The sequence below is a fragment of the Carcharhinus amblyrhynchos genome, chromosome 19 (assembly GCF_965287045.1).
Source record: "Carcharhinus amblyrhynchos chromosome 19, sCarAmb.v2.hapA, whole genome shotgun sequence".
Classification (NCBI taxonomy): domain Eukaryota; kingdom Metazoa; phylum Chordata; class Chondrichthyes; order Carcharhiniformes; family Carcharhinidae; genus Carcharhinus; species Carcharhinus amblyrhynchos.
The window spans coordinates 601,851-619,369 of NC_137342.1; the positions used below are offsets into that span (position 1 = coordinate 601,851).

The window sequence follows — 17,519 nt, forward strand, 5'->3', positions numbered from 1 at the left end:
TACAGAACAGATGATGGGTCTCTGCTGACTGCAGTCTTTGTTGAAAAGATGATAGGACACACAGTGAGTGAAGGGTTTTGCACAGAAAAAAAAAACTTCCAAATGATTCATTAAATTGCTGGAATGAAATGAAATGTCATTGGAATAGTGAACATAAGAGCAAAGAACTAGAAACTAGTAGGCCATCTGGCCCTCGCACCTGCTGCGCCATTCAATAAGATCATGGCTGATCTTTTTGTGGACTCAGCTCCGCTTACCCACCTACTCACCACAACCTTAATTCCTTTGCTGTTCAAAAATGTATCTATCCTTGCCTTGAAAACATTCAGTGAGGTAGCCTCAACTGTTTCACTGAGCAGGGAATTCCACACTTTTGGGTGAAGAAGTTTCTCCTCAACTCTGTCCTAAATCTGTTCCCCCTTTGAGGCCATGTCCCCTATTTCTCGTTTCACCTGCTAGTGGAAACAACCTCCCTGCTTCTATCTTATCTATTCCCTTCATAATCTTACATGTTTCTATAAGATCTCTTCTCATTCTTCCGAATTCCAATGAGTATAGTCCCAGTCTACTCAGTCTGTCCTCAGAAGCCAATCCTCTCAACTTCAGAATCAACCTAGTGAATCTCCTCTGTAACCTCTCAAGTGTCAGTATATCCTTTCTCAAGTAAGGAGACCAAAACTGTACATAGTACTCCAGATGTGGCCTCACCAGCACCTTATACAGTTGCAACATAACCTCCCTGTTTTGAACTCCATCCTCTACAGTGAAGGACAAAATTCCATTTGCCTTCTTAATTAGCTGCAAACAACTCTGTGATTCATGATAGTGATAGTGGCTGCAGTTTTATCCCCCATTCCAATTCTAAATAAACCAACAGCAGTTTTCACCTTGTTACATCGTTGGATAAGGCAGAAAAATCATTGTTAGAAATCACTGATTTGTCGGTGAAGTTATTGCGAATCATATCTGTGGATCCTACTTTTGTGTTTTTTCACTGCAGTGAGGAAGCATAAGCCAAAATGAAGTTAAAGTGAAGGTATAGGTAGCTTGCATTAATTAATCTTCTTCCAGCTACACCAAACAGCATTTCAATAAATGGTAATGTATTTACTGAAAGGCAAATGGAATGTTTGTCTTGGGGGAGGGAGTGGGCAGGGAAGGTGGGAATACACTTTGTTGGATCGAGGGTGGGAAGAAAAATATAAAGGTAAATATAAGCTAAGCTTACCATTGTCCTAACTTTATTTTTTCCTCAGCTGTTGCGGCAGAGAAGGATGGGACACCAGTATTTAAGTTTCCCAGGTGGCGGCTGAAGGGGAAAGCTATTGGTGATGTTGTTGAGGCCTATAAATCGGTTGGAGCAGAACTAAATGTGCTCCCGTTCTGCAGCCAGTTTATCCCCATGGAGGTTATTAATCACCCGAAGCATGGATCTATCGTCTACCACCCATCACTGCTTCCTCGTCACAGGGGTGCTGCTGCTATAAACTGGTGAGAATAGTGCTCCACAGACAGTGATTGTGGCATGCTTTGTGTATTTAATGAGGATCTGCTATATTTGTAAGAAACTTATTATAAGGAAGAAACTGAGTTTTAAAAGTATTATTTTGATTTGCTGTCAACGTTATGAACCCTCCTGTGATCTTTCTTATTTTGTATTTTAAATAATTTAATATCCATTGATTCTTGACTAAACTGCTGATAATCTAATAATACATTCTTTCCAACAATTTAAGAAGCACCTACCTGTTTTTTTGTTTGTGGTGAAAGACAAAGGTGAGTGATTTAAAGGAAGCAGGTTTTATTGCTGAAAGTAGAGAAATGTTGCTCAAGCTTTTGTCTCACACTCATCAGGACACATGCAAAAATGCCAAATTTCAAATGATCACAATCTATACTATAGGCTAAAAGGGATGCAGATTGTGCTTGAAAAACACAAGCAAAACACAAAAAAGGGGTGGCACAGTGGTTAACACTGCTGCCTCACAGCACCAGGGACTCACGTTCAATTCTAGCCTTGGGTGTCTGTGTAAACTTTGCACGTTCTCCCCTCGTCTGTGTGGGTTTCCTCCTGGTGCTCCAGTTTCTTCCCACACTCCAAAGATGTATGGGTTTGGTTGATTGGCTGTGTAAATTGCCACTTAGATGTAATGTAATGTTAATGTAAATGTAAATTGCCACACATTGCCAAAATGCATAGGTTAAGGGGATCAGTAGGGTAAAGATGTGGGATTATGGGGATAGTGCCTGGGTAAGATGTTCTATTGGAGAATCAGTGTAGACTCGACTGGCTGAATGGCCTCCTGCTGCAGTATAGGGATTCTATGAAAACCCAAACTAAACTCCTGCTACTAGGGGCCATTCTGTGATTGAGCAGCACGCACTGAGAAATCCCAATATCTCCATATCTACTATGATGACCAATTTAAGATGAGCTCGTAGCTTGGCTCATTTACACTTGTTAGCAGTGCCTAACATTCATCCACAGGGACCCATTCTCCATAAGAAATATATTTAAGCTCACACCTTTCTTTTGAATTACCTGGAAGGATGGAGAGCCGATCATTCTGTGTAGCTTTCACCATGACAACGCCTTGGCCAATCAGCATGCTTTTCTCCTACAGTATGAATTGTTGAGATTATTTGAAATTTGGCATTTTTGATTTGATTTGTTTTTGTCCTATGTATTAACATACAGTGAAAAGTATCGTTTCTTGCATGCTACACAGACAAAACATTCCGTTTTTAGAGGAAGGGTGAAAAGATAGAATTAAAGAGTACGCTGGGTACAGCTCGCAAGAAGTTGTCACACTCTGGAACCACCTTGAATGGTTGCATTTTCCTGAAGAGTGTATAATGAAAAGCTCTAGCAGAATGTTTCTCTTTGTAGCAATATTCAAGTTTTGTACTGCGAAGTTTTGCTAAATTCAGAAAACAGCAGTGTTAAGATAAGTGAAATTTTCTCCTTTGATATCTGCATGAAGCAAGTGGAGTTTGATTCTTGAGAGTTAGTGGTAGTGGGGATTCAGGTTAACATAGCCAGGCTTTTACATTATAAAGGGAAGACAGTATATCTAGTCCTTGCAGTGTGCATGTTGAGTGTATTATGTGGACCATTGTGGATCCTTGGTCTACCCAGGAGCAACTGATAATTGCTACAAGTTTACTTCATGTCTGATAATAATGTTGTATTTTTGAAGTGTTCACTCTCAGTTAGGCCTGATAATGCATATTTTATTTATATCTGTGTTCAGTTTTAAGACTTTGATTGCTTTACCTCTCAATTTTTTTCTCCAGTGAAAATGTTCTCCAGTGAGTCTGTCCATAACCTAAAACCCTGAATACAAAATCATCCTTTTTGCTATTCTCAAAACTGTTCCCTGCACATTAAATTGCCTTTCTGAAGATGAGGCATTAAACATAAGAACATAAGAACATAAGAAATAGGAGCAGGAGTAGGCCATCTAGCCCTTTGAGCCTGCCCCGCCATTCAATAAGATCATGGCTGATCTGTCGTGTCTCAGTTCCACATTCCCGCCCTCTCCCCATAACCCTTAATCCCCTTGCCTATCAAAAACCTATCAACCCGCGTCTTAAATATATTTAGCGAGGCAGCCTCCACCACTTCAACGGGCAGAGAATTCCAGAGATTCACCACCCTTTGAGTGAAGAAGTTCCTCCTCAACTCTGTTCTAAACCGCCCCCCCTTTATCTTGAGGCTGTGCCCTCTAGTCCTACTGTCCTTTCTGAGCAGGAAGAGCCTCTCCACCTCTATCCTATCCATCCCATTCATCATCTTATATGTCTCAATGAGATCTCCCCTCATTCTTCTGAACTCTAACGAGTACAAGCCTAGTTTATTCAGCCTCTCCTCATAGTTCAACCCCCTCAACTCCGGTATCAGCCTAGTAAACCTCCTCTGCACTCCCTCCAAGGCCAAAATATCCTTGCGTAAGTGTGGCGACCAAAACTGCACACAGTATTCCAGCTGCGGCCTCATCAGTGCCCTGGACAGTTGCAGCAAGACCTCCCTACTTTTATATTCAATCCCCCTCGCTATGAAGGCCAGCATCCCATTCGCCTTCCTGACCACCTGCTGCACCTGCAGGCTGGGTTTTTGCGACTCATGCACAAGGACCCCGAGGTCCCGCTGCACCGTCGCATGCTGCAGTTTTTCGCCAATAGTCCTTCCTACCATTATTCCTACCAAAGTGGACAACTTCACACTTGCCGACATTAAATTCCATTTGCCATTTCCTGGCCCATTCGCCCAGCCTATCTAGATCCCTCTGCAGACTTTCCACACCCTCCGCACAATTTGCCGTTCCAATCTTGGTGTCATCAGCAAATTTTGACACTATACACTCGGTTCCCTCCTCTAGATCATCTATATAAATGGTAAATAGCTGAGGCCCCAGCATCGACCCCTGGGGCACTCCACTAGTCACCAACCGCCAATCCGAATAGCACCCATTGACCCCCACTCTCTGCCTCCTATTTGACAGCCAATCCCCTATCCACGCTAACACCCTACCCCCCAACTCCATGCCCCCTAACCTTCTGTAATAACCTCTTGTGCGGCACCTTATCAAACATAAGAACATAAGAAATAGGAGCAGGAGTAGGCCATCTAGCCCTTCGAGCCTGCCCCGCCATTCAATAAGATCATGGCTGATCTGTCGTGGCTCAGTTCCACATTCCCGCCATCTCCCCATAACCCTTAATCCCCTCTCTTATCAAAAACCCATCAACCCGCGTCTTAAAAATATTTAGCGAGGTAGCCTCCACCACTTCAACGGGCAGAGAATTCCAGAGATTCACCACCCTTTTGAGTGAAGAAATTCTTCCTCAACTCTGTTCTAAACCGCCCCCCCTTTATCTTGAGGCTGTGCCCCCTAGTCCTATTGTCCTTTCTGAGCGGGAAGAGTCTCTCCACCTCTATCCTATCCATCCCATTCATCATCTTATACATCTCAATGAGATCTCCCCTCATTCTTCTAAACTCTAACGAGTACAAGCCTAGTTTATTCAGCCTCTCCTCATAGCTCAACCCCCTCAACTCCGGCATCAGCCTAGTAAACTTCCTCTGCACTCTCTCCAAGGCCAAAATATCCTTGCGTAAGTATGGCGCCAGTAAGTAAACGCCTTCTGAAAATCAAGAAACACCACATCCACTGGCTCCCTCTATCCACCGCCCTAGACACATCCTCATAGAACCCCAATAAATTCGTCAGACACGACTTCCCCTTAACAAAACCGTGCTGCGTCTGCCCTACCAAACAATTCTCTTCAAGATGCCTCGCTATTTTCTCCTTGATCACGGATTCTAGCATTTTACCTACAACAGACGTTAAACTAACCGGCCTATAATTCCCTGCCTTTTGCCTGCCACCCTTCTTAAACAACGGTGTATCATTAGCCGTTTTCCAATCTTCCGGCACTTCCCCAGAATCCAGCGACGTTTGGAAAATAATCACCAATTAAATTAGAAATATTATGCATTATACATAGTTAAAATAATTGTTGCTGTTTGTATATGATTTCATTATATACCTATTTATCGCCCAAATCAATGTTCGACCACATTAAAATGAATCATGTGTTCCTTAGCACAATGGCTTCATTTACCACTTTTGAAAGCTGGTGTATCTGTTGCATTCTCTAACATGGTTTGCTTTTAGAAAAACTACTTTGTATAGTTAGCAGTAGTGACTTCAACTAGACTCTCCTCTGCTTTTTACACTTTCCCAGCAGTTTTCTCATCAGTTAACTTCAAGATTCATATTTGCCAGCGCAATCAATCCAGTTAGTTAAATTGCAAATAATTTCGTTAACCTCAATCTGGTTCATTTCATGGATGTTTATCCAAAGTAAATACCTCCCAATGATTGCACTGTTTTCAGGGAATTCAGAAACCAGGCAGATTGCGCTTTGTGCTATCATTTGTGGTTTCATAGAACATAGAACATTACAGCGCAGAACAGGCCTTTCGGCCCACTATATTGCGCCGACCAGTTAAAAAACAATGACCCTCTAACCTAAACCTGTAAAATCCTGTAAAAGTCTTCTCCACTGTGAGTATAAGATCCATTAGTTTGCTTACTCTATGTGTGTGTTTCTCTGTTTGACTACTGAATAACACTAGTCAAACTTCCAGTCCTCAGGGAAATGCCTGTGTTTCTGAAGCTGTTGATGATGTTTACAAAAGCCTATTTACTTCTGTGGTTTATGGAGTCTTGATTCAGGTACAATCCTATACAAATTTGGCATCATAGATTTTACAGCACTAAAGGAGACCTTGTTACATCTGTGCCCATTACTCAGAGAGGCAGTACCATAGTGGTATTGATTTGATTTGATTTATTATTGTCACATGTATTAACATAAATGAAAAGTATTGTTTCTTGTGCGCTTACAGACAAAGCATACTGTTCATAGAGAAGGAAACAAGAGAGTGCAGAATGTAGTGTTACAGTTATAGCCAGGGTGTAGAAAAAGATCAACTTAATGCAAGGTAAGTCCATTCAAAAGTCTGATAGCAGAAGGGAAGAAGCTGTTCTTGAGTCGGTTGGTATGTGACCTCAGACTTTTGTATCTTTTTCCCAAAGGAATAAGGTAAAAGAGAGAGTGTCCAGGGTGCGTGGGGTCATTAATTATGCTGGCTGCTTTGCCGAGGCAGCGGGAAATGTAGACAGAGTCAATAGATGGGTGACTGGTTTGCATGATGGATTGGGCTACATTCACGGCCTTTTGTAATTTCTTGCGGTCTTGGGCAGAGCAGGAGCTATACCAAGCTGTGATACAACCAGAAAGAGTGCTTTCTATGGTGCATCTGTAAAAGTTGGTGAGAGTCGTAGCTAACATAACAAATTTCTTTAGTCTTTTGAGACAATAGAGGCGTTGGTGGGCTTTCTTAACTAAAGCTTCGACATTGGGGGACCAGGACAGGTTGTTGTTGGTAATCTGGACACCTAAAAACTTGAAACTCTTGACCCTTTCTACTTCATCTCCGTTGATGTAGATAGGGGCATGTTCTCCTTTATACGCTTCCTGAAGTTGATGACAATCTCCTTCGTTTTGTGACGTTGAGGTAGAGATCATTGTCGCCACAAAATTTCACCAGATTCTCTTTCTCATTCCTGTACTCTCTCTCATCATTGTTTGAGATCTGACCCACTAACAGTGGTGTCATCAGCAAATTTGAAAATTGAATCGGAGGGGAATTTGGCCACACAGTCATGTGGAAAAGGAGTTTTGTAGGGGACACCGGTGTTGTGGATGATTGTGGAGGAGGTGTTGTTGCCTATCCTTACTGATTGTGGTCTATGAGTTAGAAAGTTCAGGGTCCAGTCACAGAGGGAGGAGCTGAGTCCCCAGTCCACGGAGTTTAGAGATGAGTTTTGTGGGAATAATGGTCTTTAAGGCTGAGCTGTAGTCAATAAATAGGAGTCTGACATACGTGTCCTTGTAATCTAGGTGTTCCAGGGTTGAATGCAGGGTCAGGGAGATGGCATCTGCTGTGGACCTGTTCTGGCGACAAACAAACTGTAGTGGATCCAGACAGTCCGGGAGGCTGGAATTGATTTGTGTCATGACTAGCCTTTTGAAGCACTTCATAATGATGGATGTCAGAGGCACCAGCTGATAGTCATTAATGCACGCTGCTTGGTTTTTCTTAGGTATCGGGATGATGATTGTCTTCTTGAAGCAGATAAGCGCCACAGATTGTTGTATTGCCACTGGGCTAGCAATCCAGAGACTATGCTGGGAACCAGGGTTTGAATCACACCAATAAAAACAAATCTAGCGATGACTATGAAACCATAAAAACCCATTTGGTTCACTGATGTCCTTTAGAGAGTAGAGTCTGCCCTACATGTGACTCCAGATCCACTCTGAAACTCCCTCTGAAATGGGCTGGCAAGCCATTCAGTTCAAGGATCAATGCCCAACCAGCAACACCCACATTCCATCAATCAATTTTTTTTAAATTATCAGAAAGCAATTAATTTGGTCCCATTTCCCTGCCCTCTTCCCACCACCCTACTCCTCCAAAAGGACACGACTATAGGATGTCGCATAATGCTTTAGAGCCAATGAAGTACTTTTGAAGTGTATTAACTTGTAATAAGATCTCAGGCTATGGAATGGGAAAACAGACAAAATTTCTAGTAGCTGAATCCTTAGGCAAGAATTTAAGTGGTCTACGAGATGGTCTAATGGTGTAATGGCTAGACAATTCATCCAGAAACTTAGCTGATGTTCTGGGGATTATGGCAAATGGTGGAATTTGAATTCAATAACAAAAATCTGGTATTAAGAATCTACTAATGACCACTGATTGTCAGAAAAGCCCAATTGGTTCAATAAATGTCCCATGAATCAATAAAAAAAAGGACCAGCCATATAAATAATGTGGCTATAAGTGCAAGACTGAAAAGGGAGCCAAAGGGATAGAAGGTGGACAGGAAGTTGGAAGTCACAATCAGATCATTGATCTTATCAAATGTCACAGCAAATGTCTTACACCTGCTCCTAACTTTGTGTGTTCATATGTAGGTCAGAGGCTGGCAGTTCTGAGGTGAGTAACACACCTGACTCCCCAGAGCTTTTCCATCATCTACAGGGCACAAGTGTGATGGAATACTCTCCACTTGCCTGGATGAATGTGGCCCCAACAACACTCAGTAGCATCCAGGACAAAGCAGCCCATTTGATTGGCATTATATCCGCCATTTTAAACATTCACTTCCTCTACCATGCGCAGTGGCAGCACTATGTAATTCCCACCAGGTGCGCTGCAGCCAGTCACCAAGGCTTCTTTGATAGCATCTTGCAAACCTGTGATCTCTACCATCAAGGAGGACAAGAACAGCTGACACATGGGAATACCATAATCTGCAAGTTCCCCTCCAAGCCACACACTACCTTCACTGTCTCTAGATCAAAATTCCCCCCACCCAGACAGTCCTAACAACGCTAAGTGTACCTACACCAGATGAACTGTGGCAGTTTAAGGTTCACCAACACCTCAAGGGACAATTAAGGAAGGGCAACATCCAGCATGACCCATAACCATTAAAGAACAAAATAAAGGGATTGAGCTCAGTGGTGAGGTCTTGCTGAGTAGAATTGTTCATCACCCATTCTAGAGGCTTATATTGTCAAGAATTGCCATTTGGATAACTTTTGGAATACTGCCATGTAGAATTCTGATTAATCTACACACCGTCTTAGAACAAGGACGGGAACAATTGAAGAGCGGGATCTATAATGGATAAAGAACCTGTCCTGAAAATCGATTCTTATATTTCTTATTTGTGGACATCTGTACAGGCTTCAAGTATTTACATCTTGCATTTAGTGGAATGAGAATTCAAACACAAAACTGACAATGTTTGTGAAATCTTCTAAAATTCGTTAGTAATTAGTAGACTTGGTAATTTTATACTGAATTTCTTGTTTAAATTTTCAAACATTTTGTGTAGATGAAAGGAAACCGGTAACAACGATCCTGTTTAAATAATTGTACGGTGTTCAGGTTCTGTTTGACTCTAATTTCCTTGGTGTTCATCCAAGATTACCGGAGGTGGAGCTTGAGTACAACAGCAAGACAAATGCACCACGTCCCTCAAGATGAGAAATCTTGACCACACACGTGAAGTTCTGTTGTCAGATAATGCCAGAGCTTTGTTCCTTCGGTAGGAAGGTGATACAGCAGTCACAGCAAAAATGTCCTGACGCTCTATAACCTGGGTTTGTGCACACACGTACAAAAACAAGAGCACTTGTCTATTACATGGCCTGTGTTAGTTTCAACCAGGGTGCAGTGACACAACCATTGCACAACTATTTAACTTGGCTAAAGAATAGTGGGTAAAGCAGCTTGATCTGCCTATTAACCTGCTGACTGCATTGGACAAAAATGAGTAAACATCTCCCATCCAACTCGAGACTGTTCTGCAGTTCTAGGAAAATGTTTCAGTGTCTGAGAGAATAGCATCCAGTGCACTAACTCTGTGATGTTAATGTGGAGTTGCCAGCTTGGACTGGGGTTGGCACACTGGGTAGTCTCATAACACCTGGTTAAAGTCCAACAGATTTATTTGATAGCACGAGTTTTCGGGAACGCTGCTCCTTCATCAAGTGAGTGCAGGATTTGTTTCACAAACAGGGCATACATTGACACAAACTCAATTACAAGTTAATGGTTGGAATGTGAGACTTAACAGGTAATCAAGTCTTTACAGATGCAGACAATGCAAGAGGAGAGAGCATTAAGCACAGATTGGAGAGGTGTGACCAGTCTCAAGCCAGGACAGTTTGTGAGATTTTACAAACCCAGGCAAGTCGTTGGGGTTACAGTTAGTCACCTCAGCACTTCACTGTACCGCAAGCCCAAGGGTAATCTCACAATGCTCCACTTCTGCAGCTCCCACTCTAAACACGTTAAAGAAGCCTGTGCATATGGACAAGCCCTCCGTATATACAGGATCTGCTCAGGTGAGGAGGATCGAAACAGACACCTACTGCTGAAAGATGCCCTCATAAGAACAGGATATGGCGCTCGACTCATCAATCAACAGTTCCGACGTGTCACTGTGAAAAACCGCACCGACCTCCTCAGAAGACAAACACAGAGTACCCGTCGTCGTCCAGTACTTCCTTGGAGCAGAAAAGCTACGACATTTTCTCTGGAGCCTTCAACATGTCGTCAGTGAAGACGAACATCTCAACAAGGCCATCCACACACCCCCACCTCTTGCCTTCAAACAACCACAACCTCAAACAGAGCATTGTCTGCAGCAAACTATCCAGCCTTCAGAAGAACAGTGACCACAACTCCACACAACCCTGCTACAGCAATCTTTACAAGACGTGCCAGATCATTGACATGGATGCCATCATCTCACATGAGAACACCATCCACCAGGTACACAGTACATACTCTTGAGATTCGGCCAACTTTGTCTATCTGATACGCTGCAGGAAAGCATGGTACTTTGGGAGACCATGCAGATGCTGTGATAACGGATGAATGAATACCACTGGACAGTCACCAGGCAAGAGTGTTCTCTTCCTGTCTGGAATACTTCGGCAGTCATGGGCATTCAGCCTCTGATCTTCAGCTAAGTGTTCTCCAAGGCGACCTTCATGACATACAGAATCGCTGAGCAGAAACTGATAACCAAGTTCCGCGCACATGAGGACAGCCTCAACCAGGATCTTGGGTTCATGTCATACTATCTGTATCCCCATGACTTGCATGAGCTTGCAAAGTGTACCTTCAAAACTTGATTACCTGTAAAGACTTGCATTCCAATCGTTATCTCCTGAATTGAGTGTGTGTCTATAAATGCCCTGTTTGTGAACACAACTCCTCACTCACCTAAAGATACAAGTGAGTGGAGAGAAGGTTAAGCGCAGGTTAAAGAGATGTGTATTGTCTCCAGTCAGGACAATTAGTGAGATTTTGCAAGCTCAGGCAAGTCATTGGGATACAGACAGTGTGACATGAACCCAAGATCCTGGTTGAGGCCGTCCTCGTGTGCACGGAACCTGGCTATCAGTTTCTGCTCAGCGATTCTTCATTGTCATACGTCATGAAGGCCGCCTTGGAGAACACTTAGCTGAAGATCTGAGACTCCAAAAGCTTCTGCTGCCAAATAAACCTGTTGGACTTTAACCTGGTGTTGTGAGACTTCTTACTGTGCTTACCCCAGTCCAACGCCGGCATCTCCACATTACAGATAGTGTGACAGGAACCCAAGATCCTCATGTGCAGCACTTGGCTATCAGTTTCTGCTCGGCAATTCTGCATTGTCTTAAAGGCCACCTTGGAGAATGCATACCAAAGATCAGAGGCTGAATGTCTTTGACTGGCAAAGTGTTTCCTGAAAGGAAGGGAGCACTCCTGCCTGGTGATTGTTGAACAGTGTTCATTCATCTGTTATTGTAGGTCTGCATGGTCTCACCAATGTACCACGCATTGGGATATCCTTTCATGCGGCATATCAGATAGACAGTGTTGGCCAAGTCTACCTGATACGCTGCATGTCATTTGAAAAATACTTCAATGAAGTTAACTGCATTTTGTTTCAAAATATAAACAATTCATTTCTCTTTTAAAATACAACACGGCTCTAGGTAATATTGCATTGTGTTTACCTATAATATTTGTCCTGTAGACGTTTGAAACTTTCACCTCATTCAAATAGGAAGAGGGCCTGAATCATTTGAAACATAAATATAAGTTTCTTCAGAAAAACTATAATTTCGAATTTTGCTAGAACATTGCAGCAGTGAAGGTAAACATTATTTCCCCTACCTCTGATAAACCTTCCAATACTTTTGAAGATTGATAATAGCATTGCATGTTTACAGTGTCTGCCTTTAGCTTTACTGTTTCTCTATGAGAGTATATACTTGCCCTGACTAACATGCTAATGCCACTTTAAAGGGGATGTCTCCACTTGAAGAAATGGATTGATCTAATAGTTATTACAATTGGCTGCTATTATTGGTACTGATTACTGAAATGTTGTCCCCAAATGTTGTCCCTGGATTTTCAGAAGGCGTTTGACAAGGTACCTCACAAGAGGTTATTGCAGAAGGTCAGGGGACATGGAGTTGGGGGTAGGGTGTTAGCGTGGATAGAGGATTGGTTGTCAAATAGGAGGCAGAGAGTGGGGGTCAATGGGTGCTATTCGGATTGGCGGTTGGTGACTAGTGGGGTGCCCCAGGGGTCGGTGCTGGGGCCTCAGCTATTTACCATTTACATAGATGATCTGGAGGAGGGAACCGAGTGCAGGGTGTCGAAATTTGCTGATGACACCAAGATTGGGGGAAAGGCAAATTGTGCGGAGGGTGTGGAGAGTCTGCAGAGGGATCTAGATAGGCTGGGCGAATGGGCCAGGAAATGGCAAATGGAATTTAATGTTGGCAAGTGTGAGGTGGTCCACTTTGGTAGGAAGAATGGTAGGAAGGACTATTACTTACGTGGCGAAAAACTGCAGCAGGCGACGGTGCAGAGGGACCTCGGGGTCCTTGTGCATGAGTCGCAAAAACCCAGCTTGCAGGTGCAGCAGGTGGTCAGGAAGGCGAATGGGATGCTGGCCTTCATAGCGAGGGGGATTGAATATAAAAGTAGGGAGGTCTTGCTGCAGCTGTATAGGGCATTGGTGAGGCCGCAGCTGGAGTACTGTGTGCAGTTTTGGGCGCCGCACCTGCGCAAGGATATTTTGGCCCTGGAGGGAGTGCAGAGGAGGTTTACTAGGCTGATACCGGAGTTGAGGGGATTGAGCTATGAGGAGAGGCTGAATAAACTAGGCTTGTACTCGTTAGAGTTTAGAAGAATGAGGGGATATCTCATTGAGACGTATAAGATGATGAATGGGATGGATAGGATAGAGGTGGAGAGACTCTTCCCGCTCAAAAAAGACAGTAGGACTAGGGGGCACAGCCTCAAGATAAAGGGGAGGCGGTTTAGAACGGAGTTGAGGAGGAACTTCTTCACTCAAAGGGTGGTGAATCTCTGGAATTCTCTGCCCGTTGAAGTGGTGGAGGCTGCCTCGCTAAATATTTTTAAGAAGCGGGTTGATGGGTTCTTGATAAGAGAGGGGATTAAGGGTTATGGGGAGAGGGCGGGAAAGTGGAACTGAGCCACAACAGATCAGCCATGATCTTATTGAATGGCGGGGCAGGCTCGAAGGGCTAGATGGCCTACTCCTGCTCCTATTTCTTATGTTCTTATGTTCTTATGAGATGAGGGAGGAGAGAGTATCAGTCACTGTCGGAGTGGATGCTGTTCGTTACGTGCAAATATTAGATCAGGAAATGCGCCAGGAAGTTTGTTTGATTGTTAAGGTTTCATGATCAGGGAGAAATGTTATCATTGCCTTATCTTTTCACTGAGTACAGACAGCACTTGGGAGTGCATCTGTTGTCTCAAAGAACAAAGAACAATACAACACAGGAACAGGCCCTTCGGCCCTCCAAGCCTGTATTGATCATGTGTTCCTAACTGGACCATCCATTTGTATCCCTCTATTCCTAGTCTGTTCATGTGGCTATCTAGATAAGTCTTAAATGATCCGAGCATGTCTGTCTCAACCACCTTGCTTGGTAATGCATTCCAGGCTCCCACCACCCTCTTTGTAAAAAAAAAAAATCCCCCACATATCTGTATTGAACCTTGCACCCCCCCTTACCTTGAACTTGTGACCTCTTGTGTTTGTCATTTCTGACAGTTGAAAAAGCTTCCAACTGTTCGCCTTATCTCTGCCCTTCATAATTTTACAAACTTCTATTAGGTCGCCACTCAGCCTCCATCTTTCCAGGAGAACAACCGTAGTTTATTCAATTTCACCTCATAGCTAGTACCAGGCAACATCATGGTAAACCTTTTCTGCACTCTGTCCAAAGTCTCCACATCCTTCTGGTAGTGTGGCGACCAGAATTGGACACAGTATTCCAAATGTGGCCTAACCAATGTTCTATATAATATCACATGCCAACTTTTATACTCTATGCCCTGTCCAATAAAGGCAAGCATGCCGTATATCTTCTTCACCACCTTTTCCACTTGTGCCGCCACCTTTAAGGTTCTGTGGACTTGCACCCCCAGATCCCGCTGTGTGTCTATACTCCTGATGGTTCTGCCATTTATTGTATAGCTTCCCCGTGCATTAGATCTACCAAAATGCATCACTTCGCATTTATCTGGATTAAATTCCATCTGCCATTTCTCCGCCCAATTTTCCAGTCTATCCATATCCTGCTGTAATCTCTGACAATGCTCATCACTATCCGCAACTCCAGCAATCTTTGTGTCATCTGCAAACTTACTAATCAGACCAGCTACATCATCTTCCAAATTCCCAGTACAGAGCCCTGCGGAACATCATTTCATCTCACTTCGAGATTGCTTCAATGAAGCTTTACTGATCAGCTGGGCTTGTGTGATACACCATGACTATCTTCTAAACTTGGCAAAATTGATGTCTAGTCTAATCTAATCTGAATGTTACTTCAAGGTCTTCAAAACCATTGAAGAAAAAATGATTTTTTTAAGAGGATTGTGGGTTAAGTTAAGTCATTAGAATTACTGAAGTGGATATTTTGCTTTTTTAACTTTGAAACTGACAAACATATGGATGCAGCAGGCAATTAGGAAGGCTAATGGAATTTTAGAGTTTGTGGCAAGAGGATTTGAGTACAAGGGTAGCGAAGTCTAGACTGCACCTGGAGTACTGTGTGCAGCTTTGATCTCCTTACCTTTGGAAGGATATCATTGCCATAGGAGTTCAACAAATGTTCACCAGACTTGTTCTAGGGATAGTGAGATGGTCTCATGAAGAGAAATTGGGGAATCTAGGCCTGTAATCTCTTGTGCTGTGAAGCGTGGGAGGTGATCTTACTGAAATCTACAAATTATTTAAAACAATAGACAGAGTGGATGCAGGTAAGTGTTTCCCTTGGTTGGGGAGCTAGAACCAGGGAGCAATTTCAAAATAAAGAGGAAGTCATTAAGGAACAAGATGAGAAGTTAATTAACTGAAAGGGTTGTGAGTCTTTAGAATTCTCTATCTGAGGACTGTGGAAGCTCACTCATTGAGTATGTTTAATTATGTGATTCAAGATTTCTAAATACCAATGACAAAGGGATATCTTGGGAGAAGGCATTGAAGTGGATGATCAATCATGATCTTATTGAATGGTGGAGCAGGCTCAATGGGCTGAATGGCCTAATCCTGCTCTCTATTCCTGAGCTGAGAGTTGGATGGCAGAGGGTAGGCTGGAGATTGGCATGGGAGGGTATGGAATGGCAAGAGATGGGCACCTGGGAGGAGAGCAGGCTGGGGCGCAGAATTTTTCAAGGAGGGGAGGCAGTGACTGGGCAGCAGTGAGTAGCCTGGTGTAAGCAGAAGCACAAAATAACATTCTGAGCCCTGCTTGGCCCTATGTTTTCATGGAAACTATGTTTCAGACTTAACTGCTGGGCCTTTCTAGGCTCAGGTTACAAGCTTTGCCCCAGCAAGATTGCAGCTATGAGGAACAGGAGGCTAAGAGGAGATTTGATTGAGAGTTAGAAAATTGTGAGGCTTGGATAGTGTGGATGGAAAGGACCTATTCAGTGACTTAGAGGCCATAGATATCAAGTTGAAGAGGAGAAGTGAACTGAGATTTTTTCACTCAGAGGATTGTGGGGGTCTAGAACCCTCAGCTGGAGAGGCTGAAACCCTTAGCTCATTTAAAAGGTGTCTGGAAAGGCACCTCAAGTCCCCTAACCTGCAGGGAAATGGACCAATCACTGGAAAATGGGAATAGGCTAGGTGGCTCATTTTTCAGCTGGTGCAGACATGATGGGTAGCGTGGCCACTTGCTGAGCTGTAAACTTCTAATGCTATGATGAGCAGAACTATCACTGTTCCATTGCTTTGGCCTCAGGCTGATAGAGTCTGGATTCATCATTATTATGTGTGGGATATACACACAGCAATAGGCTATGCCAATCTGCAGATTCAGGACAGGTCCTCACTTCCTTTCCTGTTTGTTAATGCAACTCCTGTGCCCCTACCCCCATAGCCTGGGTTCCCCAAGGCAGAGCAATTAAAATCAGGGCCACAAAGACTATAAAGAGAAATGCTTAATCATTGATTCTTTTTGTACAGGACTCTTATTCATGGAGATAAAATTGGAGGTTTCTCCATTTTCTGGGCAGATGATGGATTGGATACTGGACCCATTCTTCTGCAGAGGCAATGTGATATTGACCCAAATGATACTGTGGATTCATTGTACAACCGCTTCCTGTACCCTGAAGGAATTACAGCAATGGTAAGGACTTCTTTCAAATTCAATCTCAGAACATGAGCATCACAGTCACTTAGTTGTCCATCCCTAATTACACTTGAGAAGGTGGTAATGAGCTGGCTTCTTGAGACACTGCAGTCCATGTGGTGTAAGTACACCAACAGTGTTGCTAGGGAGGGAGTTGCAGGATTTTGAACCAGTGAAGGATATATTTCCAAGTTTGAATGGTGAATGGCTTAGAGGGGAAATTGCAGGTTCCGTGGTATCTGTCGCCCTTGTCTTTTCCGATGATTCTGGCACGTCTGGCACTTCCTTCTTCTTTGCTACCTTCACTATCCAGATGATGCTTTCTCTAAGACATAGATGAAGTTATGACAGCCAGCGATTAGAACCATAGAACATTACAGCACAGAAACAGGCCTTTTGGCCCTTCCTGGCTGTTCCGAACCATTTTTCTGCCCAGTCCCACTGACCTGCACCTGGACCATATCCCTCCACACCCTTCTCATTTATCTACCTGTCCAAGATTTTCTTAAATGTTAAAAGTGAGCTCGCATTCACCAATAAGAACATAAGGACATAAGACATAGGAGCAGGAGTAGGCCATCTATCCCCTCAAGCCTGCCCCGCCATTCAGTAAGATCAGGGCTGGTCTGAAGTGGATCAGTTCCACTTTCCCGCTTTCTCCCCATAACCCTTAATTC

The 17,519-nt window shown here is 43.4% G+C and overlaps 1 protein-coding gene across 1 annotated transcript in view; it reads left to right on the plus strand.

Annotated features, from left to right (window-relative positions):
• The window catches only part of LOC145355253 (mitochondrial 10-formyltetrahydrofolate dehydrogenase-like), a 120,685-nt gene that overhangs the window by 8,590 nt on the left and 94,576 nt on the right, over positions 1–17,519 (plus strand). Inside the window, exons 3-4 of the mRNA XM_080207122.1 lie at positions 1,257–1,491; positions 16,674–16,839. Of these exons, the coding sequence (XP_080063248.1) occupies positions 1,257–1,491; positions 16,674–16,839 (401 nt within the window). The remainder of the gene's footprint in view (positions 1–1,256; positions 1,492–16,673; positions 16,840–17,519) is intronic.